At 42.2% G+C, this 25,599-nt stretch overlaps 1 protein-coding gene across 1 annotated transcript; it reads left to right on the top strand.

Annotated features, from left to right (window-relative positions):
- The first annotated feature begins 2,862 nt into the window (after window positions 1-2,862).
- Window positions 2,863-13,434, top strand: LOC123027922 (regulator of G-protein signaling 18-like). Its single transcript, XM_044439277.1, has 6 exons — window positions 2,863-3,093; window positions 3,129-3,258; window positions 4,077-4,175; window positions 8,350-8,411; window positions 11,067-11,233; window positions 12,819-13,434. The coding sequence occupies exons 2-6, from the start codon at window positions 3,146-3,148 to the stop codon at window positions 13,074-13,076; spliced, it is 699 nt and encodes a 232-aa protein (XP_044295212.1). The 5' UTR covers window positions 2,863-3,093; window positions 3,129-3,145; the 3' UTR covers window positions 13,077-13,434.
- Window positions 13,435-25,599: the final 12,165 nt, after the last annotated feature.

Here is a 25,599-nt window from a genome sequence, read left to right as displayed (position 1 = left end):
CAGTGCTTTTTTTGTAAGAAAAAAGGTGCCAGAACTCATGAAATTATTTACCTTTCGCATGTACTCAGTCACTGTACACACACACACAAGTCAGATACGTAACAAAACATAACGGTTGCCACCTGCAGTGAGCACGCAGTGTGCGACCACACAACCAATCACAAGCCAAGCAGCGCCACAAGCCGAGCAGCGCCATCACAACCAGCACCGACAAAGTACGCATGCATCGGATTCGACACACAAGCAGCCCGCATGCACCATTTTAATGATTTTGCTGCCGACCCACTACGCTTGACAGGGCAATTCAAATCCACATGGACCAAACATCAAATTTTCAAAAGTTACTTTTAAAACTTGGAAAATCTGTGAAAAAAACGTGCCAGAACTCCGTTCCTGTGCGTTCCATGACAAAAAAAGCACTGATCCTAGCAATAATTACCATGCTTTGAGTGAACCATAACCAATTAAAAAGCTCAAATAAGATTTTAAGAACACAGTTAAAATAGAAAAGACAATGTGTTCTGGAATAAAATACAAAAAAACATGAAACAAACAGCACAGGAATTGAGCCTTCAGTCAAAATAACACAGAATTAATACTTGATATCCCATATGAACCAGCTTGGATTGTTATCAATGACCCTTTACTAGAACTTCTTCCAAAGAAGGTAAAGAGCTTTTTATTTCCCCTGGTATTTTGGTCCATCCGTCCTTCCTTCTATTTCAGTTTCTGTTATAACTCCTGTATCTTAAACATTTGTGCTGCAGCTGGTTCTATTTAGTTATACTTTTTTATACTGTCATTTTAAACTCCTAAATGGTTACATTGTTTTATATCATCTCAAAGTTTATGGATTTCAGTGTTGCAAACTACCCAGAAAGATTCAGACATTATTATTTATTTATTTCATTTATATACCACCCAATAGCCAAAGTACTCTTTGTCGTTAATGACCATTCATAAAAAAAGAATAAAACCTGAGACAGATACAATAAAAACAGCACAAAATTCACTACAACGTTTGAAATAGAATTTAAAATCCATCAAAGAAGAAGTTTCTTAAAAACATAAGCTTTTTTTGATAGGCCATGAAAGTAATTAAATGCCATTAAATGCCTCAGCATAAAAGACAGTCTTAACCTGGTGCCAGAAAGATAGCAAAGTTGGTGCCAGGAAACTGAAGGGGGGAGCTTGCACCGAGAAGGCCTTCTTCATTGCGGTAGCAGCTGGGCCTCCCTTGAGGTAGCTCTCAGAGGGAGGTCTCAGATGTTGAGCATCATGCTGGGTAGATTTTGGTTGGGAAACAGGCTCTGACAGGTATTGTGGTCCCACATCATGTAAAGCTTTATTGGTTCAATGAGCATCTTGACTTGAGCTCAGAAGCATAACAGTGGCCAAAGCAAGTAGGGATAATCAGTTGTTATAAGACCTTTCATCCCAGTTGCCTATCTGGTTGCAGCTCCTGAAGAGTTTTCAAGGGCAGCTCTATGTACAGTACATGGCAGTAATCTAACCTGGGTGCAGATTAGATCATCTGGGTTATCCTGCTCCAGATAGGTTCATAGCTGAGCCACCAATTGAAGCTGGTACAAGGTTCTCTGTTCTACTCAAGTGACAAAGATGGCTCAAAACCTGCTTCTTCAAGGAGATGGCAATGCCATCTGGCCCAACTAACAACATTGCGTTCTTGCCTGGGTGGAAATTTGGTCCATTAGCCCTTGTGCTCACGGACAGGCACTAGTTTAGTACAGTAAAAATGAATAAATAAAAATGAATGAATGAATGAATGAATGAATAAATAAAATTAGGTGTAGAACAGCCAGAGTTATACTTAAGAGTAAACCCATTAAAATCAATGAGACATACATTAGACATGATGAACTTTAAGTTTGAATAAGTCTGGATTCAGCCATTAATTATCTAACAGGTCCAAAAAGAAACTATTGTCATTGTATCTGTTCAGTGCATGAATTACACTGTAACTGAAGGTTTCGGGGTGAAATGTAGATCAAAACTAATACCTGTAAAACCAGCTTGTTAAGATCATGGCCTGATTCAGAAGTAAAGCTGACAAACACCCATGGGATTTGTTTATATTTATTTATTCAAAGCATTTATATCCCACTTGATTAGCATAAAGCTTTCAAAATGGTTTAAACAATATAATTAAAATATACAAAATCCAACCAACTGTACAGGACTGCAGCCTGAAAGAATTGGGGTCCGGAATTTTTCTGCCAAGGTGGTAGGTAGTTGTGGTAGTGATGCTGGAGGAGGAAGAGGAGAAGATGGAGGTCAGATTGATTATGTTCCTGTTATACAAAGGGACTTGCAAGATATGTTAATTAAACCCTGTATGGAACAGGGTTCTGGAGAAATATGATTCATACCCCCCATTTACCAAAAAGCTCACTGGCTGAGAGCCAGCTATTCTCTCCTCTCCTTTAGCCTAACCTACTCCATAGGATCCTTGTGCACAGAAAAGATGTTTGGAGAAAGGTCTGGCTTCAAAATCAAAGAGACTTTGAAGCTGTAGCATTGCTGAAGCTAAGAAGGTATAATCCTCATTGACAGATGAAAGGAGGACCACTGACAGTCCATGTAAGTCCCTCTGAGCTTTGGTAAGAAAAAAAATAGAATATCAATAAATACAAAATAATACAATTTTCCTCTGTTTTCCAGTTCTGTGACTCCATTTTGCTGTTCTGGCTTGTTTGTTTCCAGTATATAATATCAAATGCCATGCTGTGTTTGATGAAAGATCATGTGCCACATGCCTTAACCACAAGCTACATCTATGAGAAAGCCTTGTTTATCGTTATGACTTGCAAAACGTCAGCCTCTTACTAATCTCACTTAAAAAAAAAAAGACTGCTGAAAGACGACTTCTCTGAAAGACTGAACATAGTTGCCACTTTAGCTGGGCCAATGGGAAAAACCCTTCTTCCCTTCAACACGGCTGGCCTTTAACCAATGCTAAGTCGAGCTTCGGCTGGGAGAGGAACTACTTATAGGAAACCAGAGTTTGAGTGTGTATTTTGCGCAGCTGAAGAAAGGGAAGAGAGAACGTCAGTCAAACAGAGACTGTCAAGTAAAGAAAAGAAAAGAAAAGAAAAGAAAAGAAAAGAAAAGAAAAGAAAAGAAAATGGAGCTTCCACTGCTTTTATCTCCTCAGCTGAATACTTCGAAGGTGAAATCATTGTGCAAAATCATGAAATCCATGAATAAAGAGGGGACGAAGCCAGAAACGAAAATCAGGTAAGCTCTGGAGGGGGAATGCTTTGCAAGGCTCGTTATTTGGTTGTTTGTTCTTACATATGAAAAAAGGGCAAAATATCTAAGCAATGATGTAAGACCATGCTTCAGGTGTCCCTAACTTGTGGTCTAGGGCTCAGCTGAGAACGGAAGGGAATTGCCTTCCTTTGCAGTAACGTATGCCTCCCATAAGGTCTGATGTTCTCCCACTTAGAGTGGCAGCTATGAAGGAGACAAGCTTTTCCCCTCGAGACATTATGGATTGTGGGCGAGTAAGTAAGAAGAGAAGCAGTATGGTTCTTTTATCATTTATTGATTCAATGTATATTCCACCTTAACTTAATCTGAGGACTCTCTAAGCAGACTTCTTTTAGGTGGAAGTTACAAGTCTACTTTAACATCTCCAAACCAAGAAACTACTTTTAACCACTGGGATTCATGACGCATTTCTAATTTTTTCTATTGGTAAACAAAACAGCACCACAAGAATTTGACCCTTTCTTTGAGCTTGCTAAGATTAATGTCTTTCCCATCTCTGGCCTACAAACTCAATGTGAAAGAATGTCAAAATGAAAAGACTTTCATTTACCCTTTGCAAATGATTCGGTATGTAAATGTATGCAAAGGTATAAGTGAGAAATTCATTATTCTCTACAGCAAACGTGGGAGAAATAACATCAGCATTAGCACCATCACATGTGAGGGGGAAATGATCAGCTTTTCAGAGATGTTATGCACTGGTAGAAAGGAAGGTCTTCAAGAAGCTTTTGCAGCAATGCTATGTAGAATGGTGATGAGCAGTGGCTTAAATTCTCTCCTAGGACTGAAGAAAAGAGGAACCGACTGAGTCTCCTGCAAAAGCCGTTGTTGCACCCAAGTGTTGATCTTGACAAATTTGAGAAATTGACAATGGCTTCAAGGTGAGCACTGTTTAAAAACAAAATCCCAGGAAAAAGATCTGAAACACCTCTAGAGTTGCAACTTGCCTATTAAAAGCGATAGTGCCATTGCAGTTTTCTAGTGCAGTTTAATTCTCCTTTTCTTGGCCTCTTTCAAAACTGTGTTGTTATCTCTCTCAGGTCAGACTTTCATTTCTCACTGAACCAAACATCTGTGATAGTCCTTGCTTTCCCTGCGTTACTGTGATGCAGGGATACAGCTGAGCCAAGCTGGGAATGTGGTCACCTTTTGAATAATGCAACCCTACCATCCTACGAGCACTTTCATGCAGTTGCGAGAGGGTCAAAGGTCCGAGAAAATATGAACGCATGCAGACTTAGGGCAGTAAGGTAGAGAAGCCAGAAACGGATGTGTCTGCTCTCACTGATGTCAACATAAGGCCAAATATTACTAGCTATGCACTAGTATCAATGTTTCATTCAGGATGAAAACAAAAAGGAAAGGAAGGGAAACCCAGGGGCTGAAGCAGAAGTCAATTGGTGAGAAGTGAGTAAGCAAAACATCTGAAAACAAGGTGACAAAGAAGAGCTGGGTATGTTCCAAGGGTACATGCCCCCAAACCCAGCGGTATTCAAGGCAAATACCCCGTGCAGGGACATTGAGCAACCGTCAACCCAAGAGCCGTCAACTCAAGGGCCAGAGAAATTCTTGGGTGTCACACTCAGTGAGCTGAGCCAAAGACAGAAGCAGTTAAAATGTTCCAGCCTGTCTTAGCTTAATGCTCTTACAAGTAGCTAGGCCTTGTAAGAGGGTTTCCCATTGCTTAGAATGGTGTCCTGGCCAAATAGTGGGAAGCCATCTAATGAGAACTGTCTGAAGGAAATGGTCCAGCCCAGAGGGCCAGAGCTGGACTTGAATACGGTCATGTTTTTTATTTATTTATTCATTCATTCATTCATTTTTTGATTTATATCCTGCCCTTTTCCTACAAAGGGCTCAAGGCAGCTTACATCTCCTCCTCCATCTTATCCCCACAACAACAACCCTGTGAGGTAGGTTGGGCTGAGAGTCTGTGACTGGCCCAAAGTCACCCAGCTGACTGAGTGGGGACTAGAACCCAGATCGTCTGAGTCCCAGTCCCATGCTCTTAACCACGACACCACACTGGCTCTCTTTGGCGCTCAGAACTGAGGTTCTTCACCCCAGTTATAAGGTAGCTACACTTTACTCACCAAAGGAGCACCAAGCCCCATCCCGAATTACCCATTGTCTTCCCAGGCCCTTGATGACCCATCCTGGGCCTCCTCCATCAGGCACATGGTGTTCTTTTACAAGTGAGTAGACATTTCAATTAAAAAGTCCAGAGGGGGCTTGGTGCTTGGCAAGCAGTTTAGGATGGTCAAGGGTGCTCTTAACATCATCTGAGCATTTCCACCTCGTGTCCTGGCCACTGCTCCTTCTGGAATGATTTTCTCTTCTCTTGTGGGTATGACATGAAATGTATATCATGAAGACTCCAATAGTGAGGCGTAATGGGCTATTTGTTTCTTTGTGGGAGGATGCAGAGATACAGAGGAGTAGTATGATATTTTTTCCCAGTTAAAAAGAAGAACGCCAGTTGGCCACCTCATAGCACTGGCTTAACGGGCCTGCTCCCACCCAGGGGAGCCAAAAGTGGATGCCCTTGTTTCCAAAATGTAGGTGGGCTGGGGACAGTTTCAAGGTTTCATTGAGAAGCCCTTACCTCACTTTTAGGTTTTGCCTGCTTCTTTTATCTTTGCTTTAGTGGATAGTTGCAATATCGTCAATTAACTAACAGCCCTCTCTCTTCTCTGTGTCTTGGCTCACTCCCCTGAGTTATATGCTCAGCACAATCTGTTTTGTAAAAGTTTATGTTCACAGCTATGTATACACTGGGACTAGTTTCAGCCTCAGTGTTCCCCAGCAACAAAACTGACTCCTCCTCATCCTCATCATCATCATGTTTATTATGTTTATGTTTATTTTATTTTTGATCATGTTCGTGCTGCAAAATGTGTTTTACATGTGGTAACACATGCAGAGCAGAGAACTGTTAGTACTATTGTGTCATGCTTTGTGTTTAGAAAATTGATGTAGTCTGGATTGTGTTAGGCTGGCAGGATACCATTCATGGATGGCATGGCCAACTTCTAAGCACAAGCCCTAGATATAAAAAGAGCTTTTTCTGTAAGTTCAGGCCTGCAGTCAGAATAAGATCATTTAAAGACTAGCAGCTATCATAACCACTGGGAGGGAAGTAGGAAGCATGTCAGGCAAAGGAAACATCAGTGTCTGCTGCGGTTGGGCACCAGCTCCCAGTCCCCCACTGCTCCCCTCCCCTCCCACACAGGACCATTCTACCAGCCCTGCTGAGAGTTTACTTATTTTTCCTCATCCTTCCCCATCCCTCTTTCCTTGTCTGTCATGTAAGAATGCAGAGGGGGCCCCTCTTTTTTGCCACCTGTTGGAACTGCCACTCTGGGAGCAGTTTTGGCCAAGGACTGGGATTAAAATCCTTTTCCATATATACATAGTCGCCTTGGGTTGCCTTATCCTTGTGAAACTGACTAATCCCCTTTTAAGGCTGTTCAGGGTGGTGCCATCACTGAGGAAGAAAACTACAGAGATTAACTACGTGCTGTGTGAAGAAACACTTTCTTTTATTTGTCCCAAATCTCCCACAAACCTGCTCCTTGGGATGCCCTTGAATCCCAGCAGTAAGACAAGGTGAAAAATTGTCTCCTTGTTGATTTTCTCTGGACCTCACGCAATTTCTTCCTCTATCTTGTCTCCCCACCATCAACTTTTTCTGAACTAAACATTTCCAGGCATTGTAACTTTTCTCATAAGGTAGTTGCTCCAACAACTTGATCATTTTAGTCCTCCAGATCTTTAAGAGTCCTCTGAACCCGTCCCTGCCTTGCCATTTATTTTCTGTGACTAGGTTCAGACAACACAGTGGCTTGAGTGTGAGTTGTCATGGAACTGTGAATTGTTGTTGAAACATGCTGTCTGAACCCAGGCACGATATCAAGCCATGGTGAACAGCCCACAGTTCAGAACCCAACAGCAAACCATGAATTTTCTTCCTGGGTTGTTCATGGTTATGGCTTGTCAGTGTAGCTGGGTTCAGACAACACAATAACCTTCAGTGAAACAACAAACCATGGTTCAACAACAAATCACACCCAGTCTATGAGTGTGGGTTATTGGGCTGTCTATGTTCTTGTTTCTCTCCTATCGTCTCTCTATTATCTTCTGCCAGAAATGTCCATATTTATATTATTTACTCCTTGAGGATCTCGCTTTTGCAGACAGCACTCTAGGAAGTTCCATATACCAATAGATCTTAAACACTGCAACAGCTACCTAAAATGCAATCAAGTGAATATTCCTAAAAGTCATTAAAATTAAAACTTTTTTTAGCTGGAAGGAGGAATAAGATTTGTCTACTTGCCGTCCTGTGAACCACAATATCAGACATCCATAAAGATGATTTCACAATATACTTGATAAAAATAACCCTCTTTCCTTCTACACCCACCACATACAGAAGAATCCAGTGCTTCAAAGATAGCATGACATTGGGAAAAAAAATGTTCTGCTGCTGTAAACAAAGCAACCGGCCGCATGTGTTAATATGGTTAGAACAGCATTGCTTTCACATCTTTGTTTCCATATACCATCGAGCTTCCTGTATGCTGTTAAAAATAGCATGTGGTCACCCAAGTCCTGAGCATGCTGTACTTGATACCGCATCTCTGTGCAAGCAGTTCCCAAGCGCTTGTGTTTTCAGCATTTCCTCAAAAAGAACAGCTGATCTTTCGACAGCTGATCCTGTCTAGGATCAGGTTGGTTGGTCTTTTCAAGACCATGGGATACAAGAAGAATGCCTAAGGGGCATTGCTCCTTTGCAATTATTGTGTGTGCATGGGAGTGGAGGAAGTGACAGCAGAAAAAACTCTTGCATGCTTCAGTAAGAAAAAGCCGGCCAAATTAGACCAGCTGTTTTCAAAGGCACAAAGGGAAGAGTATTCTTTTATAAAGAAATTTCATTCAACACCCTTTGAAGGATGATAAACTGAGAACCATAGGAAGTAACATGTGTTCAGACACCTCAAAAATATGCATAACACATGATTTTTTTTTTTAAATTTTGTTGGTCTGGTGCAGTGTCTCCCCTGAAACTGTGAAGAAGTGGGGCGAATCTTTTGACAAGCTGATTTCCCAGAAAGGTTAGTGTCTGTGTTTTAACCTAGATGTATGTTTCATTAAAGTTTTGTCCCATTTCTTTTCATTTCTACAAGTGGCCTTAAAACTTTTTCATGCTGAAGTGTCTCATTATGATTATTCTTCTATGGTCATGGACTAATGGTATGTAAAGTGAAGAAGTCTATTAAGTTCAACTTCCAATGATAAATGAATGGCTTCATGAGAATTGGTCTTGCGTTTTGATCAGAAAATGCACCTGAGAAAACTGAGAAGTGACTGAATTTCTCTAGTGGAGAGAATAGTTCTGTAGGCCATGTTGTCCAAAGATGAAAGAGAGGTCTTTTGTACAGTTGAGGGTAAAGTGAAACATGCATTCTATGTGCTATATAATGGATTGTAAACAGTTATATGTTGAAACCTGCAATCTTTTATCTGGGAGAGAACTTTCAAAAGATTGTAAATTCTTAGGAATTGTGGCAAGGAAAAGACTCAGTAAAAGAAAAGGCCAGTGTGACATCAAGAACCAGTAGACTATATCTCTCCTTTACCCATCTCCGCTTTCTGCTTGCCTAAAAAGTCACCAAGTGTTCAGATATTTCACTGGAGACCATCACCAAGATCCTCCACACTACTGTATTCCCAGTCACTATGCATGGGTGTAAAAGCTGGAGAATGAAGAAAGCTGTCAGGGGAAAAATGGATACATTCAAAACATGGTGATGGAGAAGATACCCTGACAGACAGACAATGGGTCCTAGATCAAATCAAACCAGAACTTTCCCTAGAAGCAAAAATGACAAAACTGAGGTGAGAAGACAAGACTCGCTGGAGAAGACAATTGTGCTACAGAAAGTTGGAAGCAGAAGAAGAAAAAGAAGACCAAATATGAGATGGACTGGATCCCTAAGGAAGCCACAGCCTTGAATTTATAGGAGCTGAGCAGGGCCATCATGGATAAGATGTTCTGGAGTGTTTTTATTCATAGGGCCACCATGAGTTGGAAACAACTCGGTGCACATTGCAGGAGCAACAGTAGTGGAGAAGATGGACTAGAGGATGTGTGTGGCAAGTCAGATTCCTGTCAGCCAGGTTTTGACTATTGATGATTAATTTCAATGTCCCTGATCCTCTGCCTCCTTTGGATTCTTTCACATTAACCAGATTTGGACTGGATCCCACTTCAAGTTAAGAAGCTGCCCCCTGTCAGCTCCCCAAAACAAAGGACTGCCCTCTGTGAAGCAGGACACCTTGCCAACATAATTTAAATTTCAGAATGTTCCCACAGAACTAGAATTGACTAGTGTTTCTTAGGGGCCAAAATAGAAATGAACTTTCCTGCCATGCCATCAACATTTCACTTCTTACTCTACAAGAGAGGGAAAAGCATGAGGGGGTTTTTTCTTTTCAATTTTACCTCCAATTTCAATGTTTTGCCAATAATAGGCAATCAAAAAAGAACACACTTACTGACATACATCAATGTTGCAGGTTTGTGTCTGAGCTGCACCACTTCAAGTAGCAGTTGGTCCAGAAAATCAAATGTTCCTCAGCATAAAGCAAACTTCTGTCCACATAAAAATCTTCTCTCAGGGAGGAAGGAAGGTCGAGACCATTTCTACCTGTCACGCTTGACTCAAAATTTCCCCTTTCCCCTCAGGGATTATTCCTTCATGTGAACCTTTATGGTGCATTCTGAAATGACATGATCCAAAATACGGATGCCTAAAGATTTTGCTAGGCCATATTTTGAAATGCATGGATCCAATTCACACTTCCCAGGCTCATACGCAGGCAAAAAAGCGATGATTTGGATTTCTGAATTTTGCAATGCAGTTCTTGACTCAAAAATACACCAGAATCCATACAGGAATGTGAATTCATCCTTTTGCAGGGAAAAGTTTGGAACTGTGTGCTTCTGAACACATGCACACACACACACACACACACACACACACACACAGAATTAAATATGAATGTTCATGTGAGATTTCTTTTAAATTACAGATTCTTCCAGAAACCAGACTGAACACATTTATGAATGTCAAATGAATATGAACCACTGTAGTTAGAGAGCTGGATTGGGAGCATTGAAGATCTGGGTTCATTCTTCAATCAGGAAGCTTGATCGAGTGATTTTGGGATCATTATGGGGTCTCAGCCTAACCTAACTTACAGGGTTGTTGCTTTGAGAATACAAGTAGAGTGGAGGAAACCCATGAAACCACCTGGGGGGTGGGGGTATAAATGCAACATATTGATAATGACAATATAGACCAGAAATAGACTGATCAATTTATCTCTTGCTCAAACAATCTCACATTGGAAAGGATACCAGGCACATACTATTTTCATTAAGCAAAGCTGTGATTGCTTCTTCTTCTTCTTCTTCTTCAAGGTAGCTTTTCAAAATGAAGAGCCTCTCTTGGAAATTTCATCCAATGCTTTCTCGTGTCATTTAACCAACGAGAACTGAAGGTGTTGCTACTCAAGTTAATTTAAAAACAAAAGGGGACAGGGGAAGCAAAAATGAATGCTCTGAAAAACTTTCAGTAATGTGATGTTGCTGAAAGGAAATTTGAAAATTGTTATGTTCACCTTGCGATCACAGCACAATGTTATTTTGTATTATTGTTGAGTGAACTTAATAAAGTTGTCTTGGTTTTGGTTTTTCAAAATAGGTGGATTAGATGCATTCACAAGGTTCCTAAGAAGCGAATTCAGTGAAGAAAACATTGAGTTTTGGATGGCATGTGAAGATTACAAGAAAAGCAAAGGTGCTTCTCAACTTTCAATGAAAGCAAAGAAAATTTATGAGACGTTCATCGAAAGAGAGGCTCCAAAAGAGGTACACTGACATTGTTCCTAGCCACAGTATCTGATTTTGATAAACACAGGCCTAAAATGTCTTTCAACCTGCTGGGAAAATGCCCTGTTGAACAAAGCGAGGCATATTTCTGAGAAAACATGGCTTAAACTGGATTGTGCCCATTGTCTCAAAACTTGTAATGAAAATTATATAGCAGATCCTACTGCAACAGAATCAACAACCACTAGAAATATTCTTTCTCAATCCAAGAACTTCATCTGACAGATCTGATGCTAGCATGTTAGAATTATTCTTCATCACGCTGCTAAACCAATAATTATAGGTGCAATTACTACCACTATTCCATTGGCAAGATTTCACATAATAAGCCAAATGAACAAAACAAATCACCAATTTAAAAACAGGCTTCAGAGTTATGATCATAATACTTTAAGCAACTAAAAAAAGATTGATTGCAGATTTGTTCCAAAAGGCAGCATTAAGGATAGCATTAGTAATATATCACATGTAAACAACGCCACACACTTGATCTATCTAGGTTCTCACTTACATTTCCCAAATAAAATGCTTGTTGATACATCAGATAGAGTGTGGAGGAACGAGGACCTGTATACTTGCATCTCAAAGAGACTACTTCCATCCTTACATTCCACTGTAACCATCATGATTTCCCCAGTGAAATGACCTACAACCAGAGTATAGCAGACACTCCAAAAATTCCATTTTACAGGACTATAAGTAGCCATCATCCAATGGTGCAAGTATCAACTGTTTAAAGTGAAAATGTAATTGTCCATGTGCAGAACGTCTAGTACTGGACTAAAAACATTTTTGATGAACTGTTTGGGTGTAAAGGGGATTGGAAAGTAACTCCACCATGGAGGAAAGGAAATAAAAGGTTCTCTGAAATTTCAAGGAGCATGCCACCTACTTTGGGTAGCCAAGGGATTATTTTTCTTCCCTTGTTTTTCTTCTGTAAAAAGTCCAGCACCAGTCATGACAATGTGGGATTTTCTCCATCGCTTCCTAGTGATCATGCTTCCTAGAATGTTTGGGCACAACACTATGTCACAGCACACCATGTCATTCCCAAGGCATTCTTGAAAGTCCAACCAGCAGAAAGTGGTGTGCAGCTTTCTCTGCAGCTTGCAGCCTCCCATGCTTCCTGGAATGCATCAGGAATGACCGGATCATAACATTCTCAGACCTGGCAGGAAGTGCAGCCCATTGAATGCTGCAAAGAGAGCTGTGTATGATTAGGAATGGTGCATCTTTGGGCGCTTTTTAAGGTGAGGAGGTAGGAAATCCCCTAGTATTAAAAGCTAAATAAGTGTCTGTATCACCTGAAATTTCAGCAAAATTTCACCTACTTCGATGAAGTTGGTAGAAAATCGCCCACCAACCCATTTTCATAAGTTGAAATTTTTTTCAAAAATCTAGTGACAAAAGTCATTCTGGTCTGGCCTGAAAAATTACACTATACCTATTTGGTCATGCTGCCTGTCTCCAAAAAGCATTTGTAGCATAAAACAACTACACATTATGCAGAACATCTGAGAAACATTACCAATAAACTTTGTTTCCTCCCTTTTTCTTTCTCTAGGTCAACCTTGACTTTAACACCAAAACCTGCATCAGTCAGAACATGAGTCACCCAACGCTCAACATTTTTGATGCTGCACAGTCCAAGATCTATGCCCTGATGGAGCAAGACTGTTTCCCACGTTTCCTGAAGTCCAACCTTTACAGTGACCTGCTCCATGGCCGACCGCTTGGTTGTTCTGCGCTTAGAAGGAGATCACGTTCTTTTACTTTCAATGAGTTCAAAGATGCCCAGCCAGATTTTGCCATCTGGCTGTAAACTATGGAACCTTCTTTTGGACTCTACTGCTTTGGGAACATCTTCACACCAGCTGAGGAGCACCATCACATTAGGGATCTTCCCAGAGAACCAGTTGCACATGCCGATGATCTAATCTGGAAGCTTTTCGTTTCACTCATTGCAAGGATAGCCAACAGCATGTTTATTCTCAGGTCTATTCTGCCTTCCAGATGGTCATCTGGGCATCAAGACTGGTCAGATACTGAACAAATCTGGTTGTTGTCATTAAGCAATAAAGGCCAGGTGGAGCACATGCACTCAGGTATAAACGTTTTTAGAACAACTATATATGATTACGTATTGCTTTCAAAATACAAATGAGAGGTGTAACATTCAAGCAGTGCATCTTTATTCTTTGAAACATGAAAACAGTTTTACAGGGGATCAAAAATAAAATCCCAGGTAGGTTAGGAGTGCATGTGACTATCTGCTGTCTGACTGCTGTCCTGTTGAGACTCTAATTCTGCCTTTTAGAGGGATCCAGGCCTGCCTGAACACTTTACTCACCACTTCCACTGATTTCATCAGCTTCCTAGAGCTGAGCTACAAAAGAAAGCCCCCCTTGGGGAACAAGACCAGAAAAAAGTGTGTGTCTGTGGGGGGGGGGGGGACCTTTGAAGGGGAAAGGGAGCCATCCCAGTTTTCACACATATGGAAGGTGGAAATGACACTCTTTCTTTGCTCCTCTATCTTTATAAGGAAAGCCCCCCCCCCCCCAGTTTGCTGTATTCTCCCTCTTCATAAGATTGAACACTAGCCATTCTCTTGTATTATTGGAAAGTTCTTATAATACAAGGGAATGGCTAGTGTTCAATCTTACCTCTCAATCTGGAGAGGTATTTACACCTGCAACTTGAGCTGAAGCTGGAACTTCATCTTGTCCCAGATGGGCATCACTCATCAATTTCGTCCTCAGCTGCATTTCCTTCTCCCTTCTTCAACACTTTCCCATCCACCCACTCCAGCCTGATTGCCAGGTCTTTTTTCGTCAAGGCCCTTCCTCCACATGCAATTTCATTTTGAGCCCATATGGGCTGTTTTAAAGTACACCCCCACTTGAGTTCCCCCCCCCCCAAGACTCTTGTCACATCTGCAATCCTTGGAGTTCCCCTGAATTTGTTAATACCTCTCTCTTGTGTGTGAGCACTGCTGTCTTGTCTACATAATGGCAGGCACTGTCCCATGAAGTTTGGAAACAGAATGCATAACAATAGATACCCCATAAACAAATAACAGAAAGCCCTATAGCTTTCCTTCCAGGGTTGGTGCTGAGTACTCAAGAGATCCAGAGTGCCAGCCCAAGGGTCACAAGAGGCAAAGGGCTGATCAGTAGAATACTCCAGAAAACATTCATTTGAGCCAGCACGGTTCTGTTTCGCCTTCAACAAGTCATTGCACAGTATCCAAACAAACGGGAGTATCCCCACCACTTCAAGATCACAAATGAGAGACACCAGAGAATCCACACAGTCACACAAAAGCATCATGGTAAGGATCATAAAAGGATAGTATTAGCAGAGCCACACAGAAAATCAGCCTTGGGAAGCAAGGAGTGACCCACTGCAAAAAGGTATACAGAGATAGCAGGAAAAGGAAGAAGAAGAGGAGAATAACCCCAGATCCACACACAAAAACAAAGACTAGTAAGGATGACCAACAGATTCTGAGCATCCAAATATGCATGTCTATACACACAGATCCTTCTGTCTGTATCTCCTGCAAAACAACAGCAAAAAGCTGTGCAGATAGTATTTAATAGAAATCCATCTTAGACATGTCTACCCTAAGGTATGACTGGCTTACTCAGGAAGAAGCATAGCCACAGGTTCTAATGTATGTATGCATTTATTTCATTTTTGTGCTGTCCAATAGCTGAGGTTTTCTGGGCAGTTAACAAAACTCCACCCTTCCCACACACAATCGCACGCGCGCGCACACACACACACACACACAGACACACACACACAGAGCGAGAGAGAGAGAGCGCGCACCATGGACAATCCAAGGAGGTTTGAACAATCCCTGCATATTAAGTCCAGACATGTGCTCTGGACTACAATTCCTCCACAAAACAGCTTATGCAGGGAAAGGCGAAGCAGTGCAACACACCTTGAAAACAAAAACAGAATCCCTGGCAGGAAAGACGACTTCAAATGATATTTAAAACAGCAATAAAAGTCTTCAATAAAAGCAAGCAAGGAACATATGCACTCATATGCAAAGACATAAGTAAAAGCAAACAAGGCTGCATATACACATATTCCTGTGAGCAGACAGACATTTCGGAGTAGTTGTGCATGGATTGCACTGGAAGCTGCGTGCATCTGCTTGCAATTGCATCTAAATCCATGTCACCAGCAACCCTGGTTTTTCTAATTTGACTCTTTGAGTTGTGGATTATTGCTCACATAAAATTACAAGGAGGGGAGAAAGATAATCAAAGGGTTCAGTGTTCGTTACTTCAAGCATCTGTGTGTTTATGTACCAAAACCTGCCCAAGCCCATTTAAGTGAGACAATCACAGTCTCAGAGTGATGGGAATCTTCTTGAGAAGTCACAAGAGAACTTGCCTATGACCTGGTTCCTATGACATAACCCATCATGGGTGATCACCCATGGTAAGTTGTCATAGCACCAGTACAGTTTCCGCTGGGTGGCTAATTTTTCACAAAGCACTATGAGAAACCATGACTTATTTTGGGATCGTTGATACCCATGGTGGTTTCTCATGTCATCCAAATCCAGCAGGACAACTGGTTGCAAGGAACACCTAGAGATCTTCCTGGCTGGGGCAGCAGACCCTTCTGCTACTCCTTGCAACCTCATTTGTGCTGTGACCATTCCTTCTCACCCCTTCTCAATCGATAGAAGCCTTTACATTTCTGCAATGTCCTCCTCCAAGTTACTGCTTTGCCCTGACATTTGTGTATGTTTTTCAGTCCTTCTTACTGCTGTGAAAAAAGTCAAAGTGCCAAGCAGGGAGAGGGAGAAGCTGAAAGTGGTTGGGGGAAATGTGCTTTGCTTTGGGTGTGCTTACATTTTCAGCAGATGTCCTTTGGGAATGAGGAGCATCCTGTTTTGAAAGAGGTGTTGGCTAGCTAGGCTGCAAGTCCAATCAACCATTGGGAGCACTGTAGGTTATCCAGCAGACAACCAACTCATGGCGGCTTATTTTCAAGGTGCCTTAGGAAAACAGGCGAACTTGTCCTATAGCTGCATTGCCTACATGTATACAATTACTTATGGGTCAGCCAAACTTAAAGGCAAAGGTAAAGGTTTCCCCATGACATTAAAATCCAGCCATGCCTGACTCTAGGGGGCGGCGCTCATCTCCGTTTCCTAGCTGAGGGAGCCAGTGTTTGTCTACAGACAGTCTCCATGGTCATGTGGCCGGCATGACTAAACACCGAGGTGCACGGAACGCCGTTACCTGCCCACCGAAGTGGTACCTTTTCATCTACTTGCGTGTGTATGCTTTCGAACTGCAAGGTTGGCAGGAGCTGGGACAGAGGCAGGAGCTCACCCCGTCTGCAGATTCAAACTGTCAACCTTTCGATCAACCAACCCAGCAGCTCAGCAGTTTAACCCACTGCACCACTGCATCCCTTCAGTCAAACTTACTAAAGAGCAAACCAGAGGTGAATCGTGGAATTTTCACCTTTTCCCAATACTGGACAAGTAGAGTTTTTGTTGCCTTCAACAATAATGGCTGAACAGTTATTAGGTCCACTGATATTGTGGTCACACTAACTATATTCTGTATTTTAGCTCAGATTTGGTTCCAAAATCCTTAGCATCTCTGCATGAACAAAATATATGCAAGCAATATTCTATGGAGTTCCATTCCCAGCAATGGAAGATGTTGACATATAAATTCTGATATTTAGGGAACTGGATATTAACTACATACTGTGTCCAAATAATAATCTTTTATAAGTGTCATACATACAGATTTTTCATCTCTTATTCCTAAATCTGGTATTGTCCAGCTCCATAAATATCCACTTAAAGCTGCAAAATATGGCAATCAGATTAGTAACAGGTCCCAGAAGTTCCAGACACATTCCAGACAGAAATGCTGGCCCACTTGCATTGGCTGCCTATTGTAGGTTAAACTTTGTTGGTTAAAATCAGCAATTCAAGGAGCTGCTTTTAACCTACAGAGCCCTATATGGCTTTAGCCTACAATACCTTACAGAATTCTTCTTCCAAACACCATTGACTAATATATTTCAATCAAGATCTGGAGCCAACTTTGATATCTTTTTAGTGCTAGTTAAGACTGGAATATAATTTATTCATATTGCAGCACTACATCAACTACTGAACAGGTCTTGTGATTAATTTGAGTAAGTTTTTCTTTTTAAAAAAGTTTTAAACAGGACTTTTAAATTTTGTGATCCATTTTATGGTATTTTTCTGTCATCTCATTTTATTGTATTCCCATGGCATCTGATGTTGTGAATTGCCCAGAGAGCATTGGCTATTGAACAATATAGAATTATAATTAATAATATCAATAATGAAAAACTTCATTTAATTTTGATTGTGATTTGCATCCTAGAAACATACCCCTGCTTGTACCTGCACCTAGCTGTTCTGTAATTAATTCCTTTCTTTCTAATTGAATCAAGTTCTTTAACCAGCTCCTCGGTGCGTCTCTTCCTGTGTTATAGCATTGGAATAGATGACTTCCATTCTTCATTCTAAGAGAATCAAGAAGGCGGTCTATTTTTTCCTGTCATGATAGGCTTGATGTTACATGGTGAGGCATTTGAAAATATAGGAAAGAGAGAATTACTCAGACACTGAAACTGCCATTCCCATTTTTAAATTAAGCTGTTTGCTGAATACGCTGTCCAAGGAGGGCTGGCAGGAGGGAGGGAGAGTTCCCCCTCTTTAAATATTTACCATTCAAGACATGCTTTCAGTCCCCAAGTCAGCATGTGTCAATTATGCAGGCTTTTTGCTGCAGGGTGTCTGGTAGGGATTTCTTGTACCGCAAGGCAATCCTGAAATATTAAACATGGATTTCATTCAATAATTTAAGCAACAACAAGATTTAATAGTAAGAATGACTGGTACAATCAACAGCACTGGATGGAAATGGGATCTCTCTCTTCCCTTTCCCCCCCTCCAAAAAGCAATCAAAGTGGAGCAAAGCCATTCATGAGGGTGCTAATTTGTGTGTATTATGGGTACAACCTGTTGATAGGTTGCAGAGGCAAGAAGACGTATACTACCTTTCTATCAAAAAAGAAAGGGTGGGAAGGTCTCAGTTGAGAAGCTAGGTTGGTGGTATATTCTTCAGAGTTGAAGGTCTTAGTTGAGAAGCTGGACGGGTTGTATATTCTTCAGAGCTGGGTAGGATATTCTGTGCCTATGAGACCATAACACCTTGGTTCAAACTGTGTATTACAATAAACACAGAACTATAATTAAAACCAACCATGTGTCTGCAAAGCCAGCTATGGGGTGGGGGCTTGAGCAAGAGACCCTCCATGGGCTTCCTCCCTCAGTAAGTCTCCCACCTCACTAAGACGTTTTCCTTTGCGCTTTGAGTTAGACCAGAGGGAATGTCTCCTCTCTCCTACTCTCACAAAAATGCCCTCTATTGGAAAGGCCATCTAGTCCACATCTGGTTTAACCACAAAGAACCATAAAGAGGGAGACCCACCAGAGCCTTGAAGTTGGCAATCAACAGTGAACATCTGGACGACAGACTAAGCAGGGACACGGGTCACCTAGACAGTTTTCTCCACTATTCTGCCTTCTACTGTTTTTCTATATCTGTTAGAGTAATTGTTTCTAAATTCACACCTAAGCAGATATATTACCCCCTTCTTAGCTTTTCATAATCATCCTTTCCCTTTAGTCTGTCATCCACAGTTGAACTATAGCCTGTAAGTTCTTTGGAGCAGGGAATGGAGGTTTTTGTTTGCTTGCTTGCTTGCCTTTTGCTTTTGCTCACTCAAGTAGCTTCAGCATCAGTGATAATATACAGAAACCATAACATAACATGTTGCCACTTGGAGTGATCGAACTTCTCCATGCTTAAATCCATGCAAAAAATTATTAATGTGTTTAGCCTAATGCCCCAGAGATATATATTATTTATATTATTACTTCCCAACAAGATTGCATTATTTAAATAGTACATGCAGAAATTCAGTTTAGTTCCTGGTTTTCCTGACATCTTTACAATCTCTTCCATAAGCAAGTCCCAGAGATTTTAGTCTGAAAAAATAGTTTTATTTACATTTATTCACCATAGTGTTCAAATCTAACCTTGTCTTAACCTTTATTTATTCAGATATAAATATCTGTAAGGAGAAAGACTAGAATATTGATACATGGGTATTTGTTTACAAGAATGTCCTTGGTAGAGATGCTGTTCATAGGTTTAGTTTTCTGCTCTCAGAGGAAAAAAAAATACACTTGTGGTCGTTGATAAATGTTCTGAATCATTTGTTCATTAGACCCGATCATTGTATGCATCAGATCTGCAAGGAAAAAGCAGTGAGTATTAGAGTAAATACTTCTCATTTCCTTTCATACATAACAGCAGGAAGGGAGGTCCACAAATCAGAGCTGCAGCATCTGGAGTTTCTCTACCTGGGACATTTAACCAGCTGCCTTACCAAGGTTTCTGAGTCCTGCTTCTCTGAGAGATTATGATTTGCTTCTTTACGTGTGCTTTTTTCCTGAAGTTTCTCTTCCTCTGCCTTCCAGTGTGTTCCATGACACTCATGTTGTGCCAAAACTCCATGGAATCTGTCTCTCCTTAGTTCACAGACTTCTCATGTTCAGCCCTGGCTTGAAAGAAAGTTGAGCTGCGAGGACGTCCACACTTGCTCACAGACTTCCAGGGCACAAAGATAAACCCTCTTCAGTAGCACCTGTGGCAAAAAGACTGCTCCGTGTGGCGGCAAAAAGAGGTTCCCTCTTCTACATTTGTGCAGGCTCAGTTCCTGGTGTGTGCCCATTGAAACACCAGCATATAACACAAGAAAGCAGGACAAGGTCCAGGGAGTCAAGCCCAGAGAATCCACTAGATTCCTACCTCCAAAGTGATGCTGCACCCATGCCTACGTGGCACAACCACAAGGTGGTGCTGTGAATTAGTGCAGCTGCAGAAATACGCATGTTTGCTTTGAGGTGATTGAACATGATTGCCAGATAATAGCTCACTTCCCTCACTCTGAAAATTAAAAACAGCACAGAAAGGCTTGGTAAGCAGGAGAGACCTCCTGTAGGATGACAATAGACACAAATAATCTATTAACTACCCTGAGTGAAACGCAAATAATTGCCTCCTGCAGAAAACCTCTGAGAAAAGGGGCTTAGAGGTCTCCTTCCTCTGCCGTTTTCTCACTGGGAATTGTTCCATTACTGCTGTCTATACCCAAAGGTGCCTTTGCTACCAACAGTGTCCTCTGGATCAATTAGCAGAAGCAGGGGAAAATTTTCAATGGGGGGGGGATAATTAGCCTGCTCTGCCCACCCCACTGCTTTTTGTGGAAGAGAGGAGATCCCAGCAACACACACTTTTAAGCTTGCAAAATTCACTCTGAATTGTATATGCAATTGTGCAAAGTGTATGGTCGTGAATGGGGAAGATTGCAAAATGAAACCACCAGACCTTGAACTGCACAACAGAGATACTTCCCCTTACGGAAGGATGAGCTAGCCGAACAGTTGTGCATGCAATCTGCAGACCTGGGCTTCTCACTACCAAAAGGCGCATGCCCACCTTTTTAGGAGAACCGGTATCCAAATGTGTGGCACCAGTGGTCAGAAGGCAGGCATGATGTACCTGAAAGCTGTCTCGTGTGCCCAGGGCAGACAACTGTGTAGTTCATATCAGCAGGGGCTGTGGATCTAATGTCTGTGCGGTGCTGTATTCACTCCAGGTTCTACTTTTCGGCTTTCACTCTGAATTTTAAAGGGGTTGTCAGTGGTGCCAACCCCCTGTTGAGACTAGGATTCAGCAGCAATCAGCACACTCTGTGACACTGCACTGACCCACGGGGAAACAGGAGACCCTATCGCACCAGCTTTCAGGGGTCAGCAGAACCTCTCTTGCACTTCCCCCTAAGCAGGATCTTCTCCCCACATGCTACAGCTCCCAAAAGACTGTCTGGTAATGTGATAAAATACCCAGGGTTGCTCAGCAAAAACTTTGGGTAGAAAGTGTTAAGAGTCAGATGTTGATGGATTCACATTTACAGATTCCTGGTGAAATTTCAGCTCCTCTTCTACTGCTCAGTTCAGTGCAGATATATGCAAAGCATTTGTAATTCCTTTGCAAGGGGCATAGCTGCCCGACTAAGCCCACTGAAATCGGTAGACTTAAGCATCCCTTGTGGCAAGGTCTTCTTCAATTGGCAACCTCACTTAGAACATACAGACAATGGCAGAGCAGCCTGTTCAAGTCATCCCAGTTCTGCTTGCAGGAATTGCTTAATGAATAATAGAGTCAGGAGAAACTCAGATGAAAAATGTGATGTACGGGTAAAGTTAGATTAAATTTTTGGCTGGGAAAAGTATACTGCTGACTGCATTCCTGCACAAGCATTGAGATCATCATGTAAAATGTATGAACTCGGGTAAGCGGAGGATGATATTTGAAAATACAAGATTAAAAAAGTAAGCCAGACTTGCTTCTGTTCCCACAAGCTTTCACCATGGAGTGTGAAATGAACAGATCACAGGGAGGAGAAGATAATGGGCAAGAAAAAACAGAAGCAAAAAACAAAAGTATTGCACAACTAAATAAAACCAGTATCGATGTATTATGAATAGCTAAATGCACGAACATGACTTGTTACAGAAGGGTCAGGGAGGAAATGGCCCATCTCTTCCAGTTACAATAGAAAGTGCAGCTAAAAGAGCAAGCAAAAAATGACTATATAGCAACAGAAGATTTCAGCTCTCTGGCTAAGAAGCACCCTGATGTGTGCTAATCGGCTCAGTTTATCCCACAAGACTCGCTTCCATTCATTTGGTACCAGATCAGTGCATTGATTACTGTAATGTGTCTTGGTAAGCTCACTGTAACAGCTGATGAGCACTGCTGGACTTGGCCTGTGTATTGGTACAGATTTACTCTGCTTTGCATCTGGCCTTTGTCACAATTTACCTGTACTAGATACCTGAATGCCACTGGGCAATGTTTAAAGTATTAGGAATAAACTGGGAGCTCCAGAACTCACAGGTGGGCAACTTGTAGCCTTCCAGACATGGCTGCACTACAAATGCCATCATCCTCTTCCATTGGCTATGTAGGCTAAGCCAGGAGCTGAAGTTGCCCATCCTGGCTAGAGCTGGAGGTCAGACTAGATGGCCCGAGAGATCCCTTCTGACTCGCTCAGTTTCTATGTCCCTCCCTAAGCAGCCTGGAACCAGAATATCTGCAGAAATATTTCCGGGTGTTTGTTAAGAACTGATGGAGTTGCTTTGGTCTCAAGTCTATGTTTGGGATAAGGGGAGAACTTCCAATAAAGGCATCCTCAGTGATGGCCCTGCAACACCAAAATCCATTAATCGATTTTAGACACAAAAGTGTACTCTTTGTGTCGTCGGTCTCTTTGTTACCACCTAAGCTGAAAGGTGGCAGGAAAGTATCCCTCCCACCACTCCACACAGCCTTTTAAAATGTTCAATCCAAGGTTTCTTCTTCCTTTGTGTCCTCCTCATTGCTTAAATAATATCAGCTGCCTTAATTAGTTTATGCTGTTATATGTTCTTCGGGCTTTGATATTAGTACCAGCAGCAAAGTATATTCACGAAAAGCAGTTTATGCATGTTTATACAAGTGTGGTGATAATTTATGCTGATTTTTTATCATTTTATGTTCTAGACCAGGAATGGCTAAAAGGACACAATTCGGGTCTTTTGGACTTCAGCCCCTTTAAGCTGATGGCCAGTGGTTAAGAATGTCGGGAGTTGATGTCTTAAATATCTCAACATCTCCCTTTTGCCCATCCCTGTCCTAGACTGTCCCTCATTGTCACAAAGGTGATCAGTATATTTTCTAAATAAATTCGTAGAACATTGTTGCCAGGGCTAACATGCTGGACACACAATCAAGGTGGAATCAGAGACTAAGGACACCCAGATGGCTGGAAGAAAGAAGGAGGGGAGGGGTCAGGCAGGCAAGCCAGTGGTTCAGCACCAGTGTATGCATCTGCTTGTAAACCATGTGTGCACATTAGTCAAAATGAGAGACCAGAAAGGGATCTGATCCAATGAAGAATTGAATGAAGCCCGAATGTCCTCTCTCATCATCCAACAAGCATAATATTCACTTCGCAATGTGTCGTTCTGTCATGAGCTGGGCTTGCTCCCTTCACACCTTCGAGGCAACAGACCTTTCTTGCAAGAAGTTTTTGACTGGGCTTCTGGAAAGTGATTTTCCAGAAGGCCAATCACCCAGAAGGAGTCTCTGAGCATGCACAGTGCAGTTCATTGAACCCAGTCTGGTGTTTACTTCTAGGAACTCTCCTTATGAGTCTGTCTGGGCTCCATCCCTTCAGGAGGGGCCTTCTGGAAATGAGCGCACCTGCTCTCTGCACACTGACCCTCTAATACAGGGGTCCTCAAACTTTTTCTACAGGGAGCCAGTTGAAAGGTGCCCGCAGTGGACCTGGGGCACAAAGGCGGTGAAGGGGTGGGGGTGGGGGGGGGTGCAGGGTGAGGCAGCAGCTTACTTACACAGAGATTGTTTTCTCCAAGCAAGTCCAAAGTGATGTCCCTGTGAGCAAGCCGCCGCCAGGCGTGTGCACAGCAAGACACTGGCTTGCTCACACTGAGAGAATTTTCTCTGATTGAGTCCAAAATGATCTCCCTGCAAGCAAGCCGCTGCCTCGCAACGCGCCTGCTGCATGCACATGGTGAGTCCAAAACCTTTGAGGTGGGCTGGATAAATGGGCATGGCAGACCAGATCCAGCCCACGGGCCGTAGTTTGAGGACCCATGCTCTATTAGGGCCAACGTCTTCTGCTGATGTCATGTCATGGTGTCAAAAGCCATGCCTGCTTTGTGTGTCTCTGAGAAACTCCTCTGTTCCGAGCCCCTTCCCAATAGCTGTACATTTGTATATGCTCGGAGGCTGCTGAGCACCAGGGGAGCCTGGCCTTGAGATAAGCACCTCTGCGTCTCTCATCTCAACTTCTGGAATGGTCCCACATTCCAAGCTCTCCATCCCTCCCCCTCCTAGTCCAGATCAGAATGCCCTGGGAATGCACAACAAGAGGTACAGCCCCTCTCAGTTCCAAGGCCTTCCATCCACAGGACACTGGGTCCCTTCCCAGACAAACCGTCACTGTGATCCAGAGAGTTGGATGTGGCTGATGGATGGGCCTTTTTCCCTACCACGTCTGACCCTGTGAATGAAGAGGACCTCAAGTCATTTCCCTGCACTGAATATGCATGTAGCACTCTAGACATCCTTCTCCCCTCTCCCTCTCTCTCTTTGAGATCACTGTGCATGGTAATGTGTTAATTGCTTGTCATATGGTGGCGGGTAGGAATACATGAATATAATTAATCCCCCTCATTTTAATTTTGAATCCATAATTATATTTATTGTTTCACTTGATTGGATATACCTAGATTAACCTAAGTAGAGACACAGTATTAGAAATCATGAATCAGATTAAAATATATTAAGAGGCAGCATACCAGTCATGTTTAATGGGTTTATCGCTGACTAGTGTGTTATTGTAAAACATGAAAATGCTGCTTTTCTTAAATAATTACATGAAGTCACTTTATCGAGAAGACCTATCTTCATCCTAGGATATTTTCACAGGTGGCTCGTAAGTCACTTTAATTAACATCCATGTGTTTTTGCTAATATCTCTTCAGCTCTGTTCTGTTGAAAAGTGAGGCTTTTCTTCCTCTAACGGCTGCCAAAGAAAAGTACAGGAAGAGATGAGCATGCAGAAGAAGACTCAAGAAGTTTGGAAGTAAGCATGCAACTGTATGGTTTGTAGCCATCCCTGATAGCATGCTCAATGCACTTCAGGGAGAGCACCTTGCATCAGAATCATGAGAGAGGTACTCAGGAACACATTGCTGTGTCAGGAATGAGGGTGGCCAATGTCCTATTTCGTAAGTGTCCTTTGTTGGATAAGCTCTCCTGAGATGAACTGTGTTTGTACGTACAGAATGTATCATTTATTTATTTATTTTTGGATTTATATCCTGCCTTTCTCCTACAGAGGGCTCAAGGCAGCTTACATCTCCTCCTCCATCTTATCCCCACAACAACAATCCTGTGAGGTAGGTTGGGCTGAGAGTCTGTGACTGGCCCAGAGTCACCCAGTTGGCTCCATGGCTGAGCGGGGACTGGAACCTGGGTGGCCTGAGTCCCAGTCCCATGCTCTTCACCACTACACCACACTGGCTCTCATAAAATGTATTAAATTATAGCCTCACTTTCTAAATGTGCATGCATAACCTAGCATCTTCTGCCTCTTTTTCTGGTGATTTCTTT

The sequence above is a fragment of the Varanus komodoensis genome, unplaced genomic scaffold (genome assembly GCF_004798865.1).
Source record: "Varanus komodoensis strain SLA01 unplaced genomic scaffold, ASM479886v1 scaffold34_1, whole genome shotgun sequence".
Classification (NCBI taxonomy): Eukaryota; Metazoa; Chordata; class Lepidosauria; order Squamata; family Varanidae; genus Varanus; species Varanus komodoensis.
Note: the sequence above shows the minus strand (reverse complement) of the source record. Positions and strands in the feature narration are given on the sequence as shown.

What these genes read in the sequence shown, in the direction of transcription:
- LOC123027922 (XM_044439277.1), top strand. Translation starts at nt 3,146, where the DNA reads ATGGAGCTTCCACTGCTTTTATCTCCTCAGCTGAATACTTCGAAGGTG. An exon ending in AAGCCAGAAACGAAAATCAG is followed by an intron (nt 3,259 to 4,076) that starts GTAAGCTCTGGA and finishes ATTCTCTCCTAG; the next exon opens with GACTGAAGAAAAGAGGAACC. An exon ending in AAAGAGAGGCTCCAAAAGAG is followed by an intron (nt 11,234 to 12,818) that starts GTACACTGACAT and finishes TTCTTTCTCTAG; the next exon opens with GTCAACCTTGACTTTAACAC.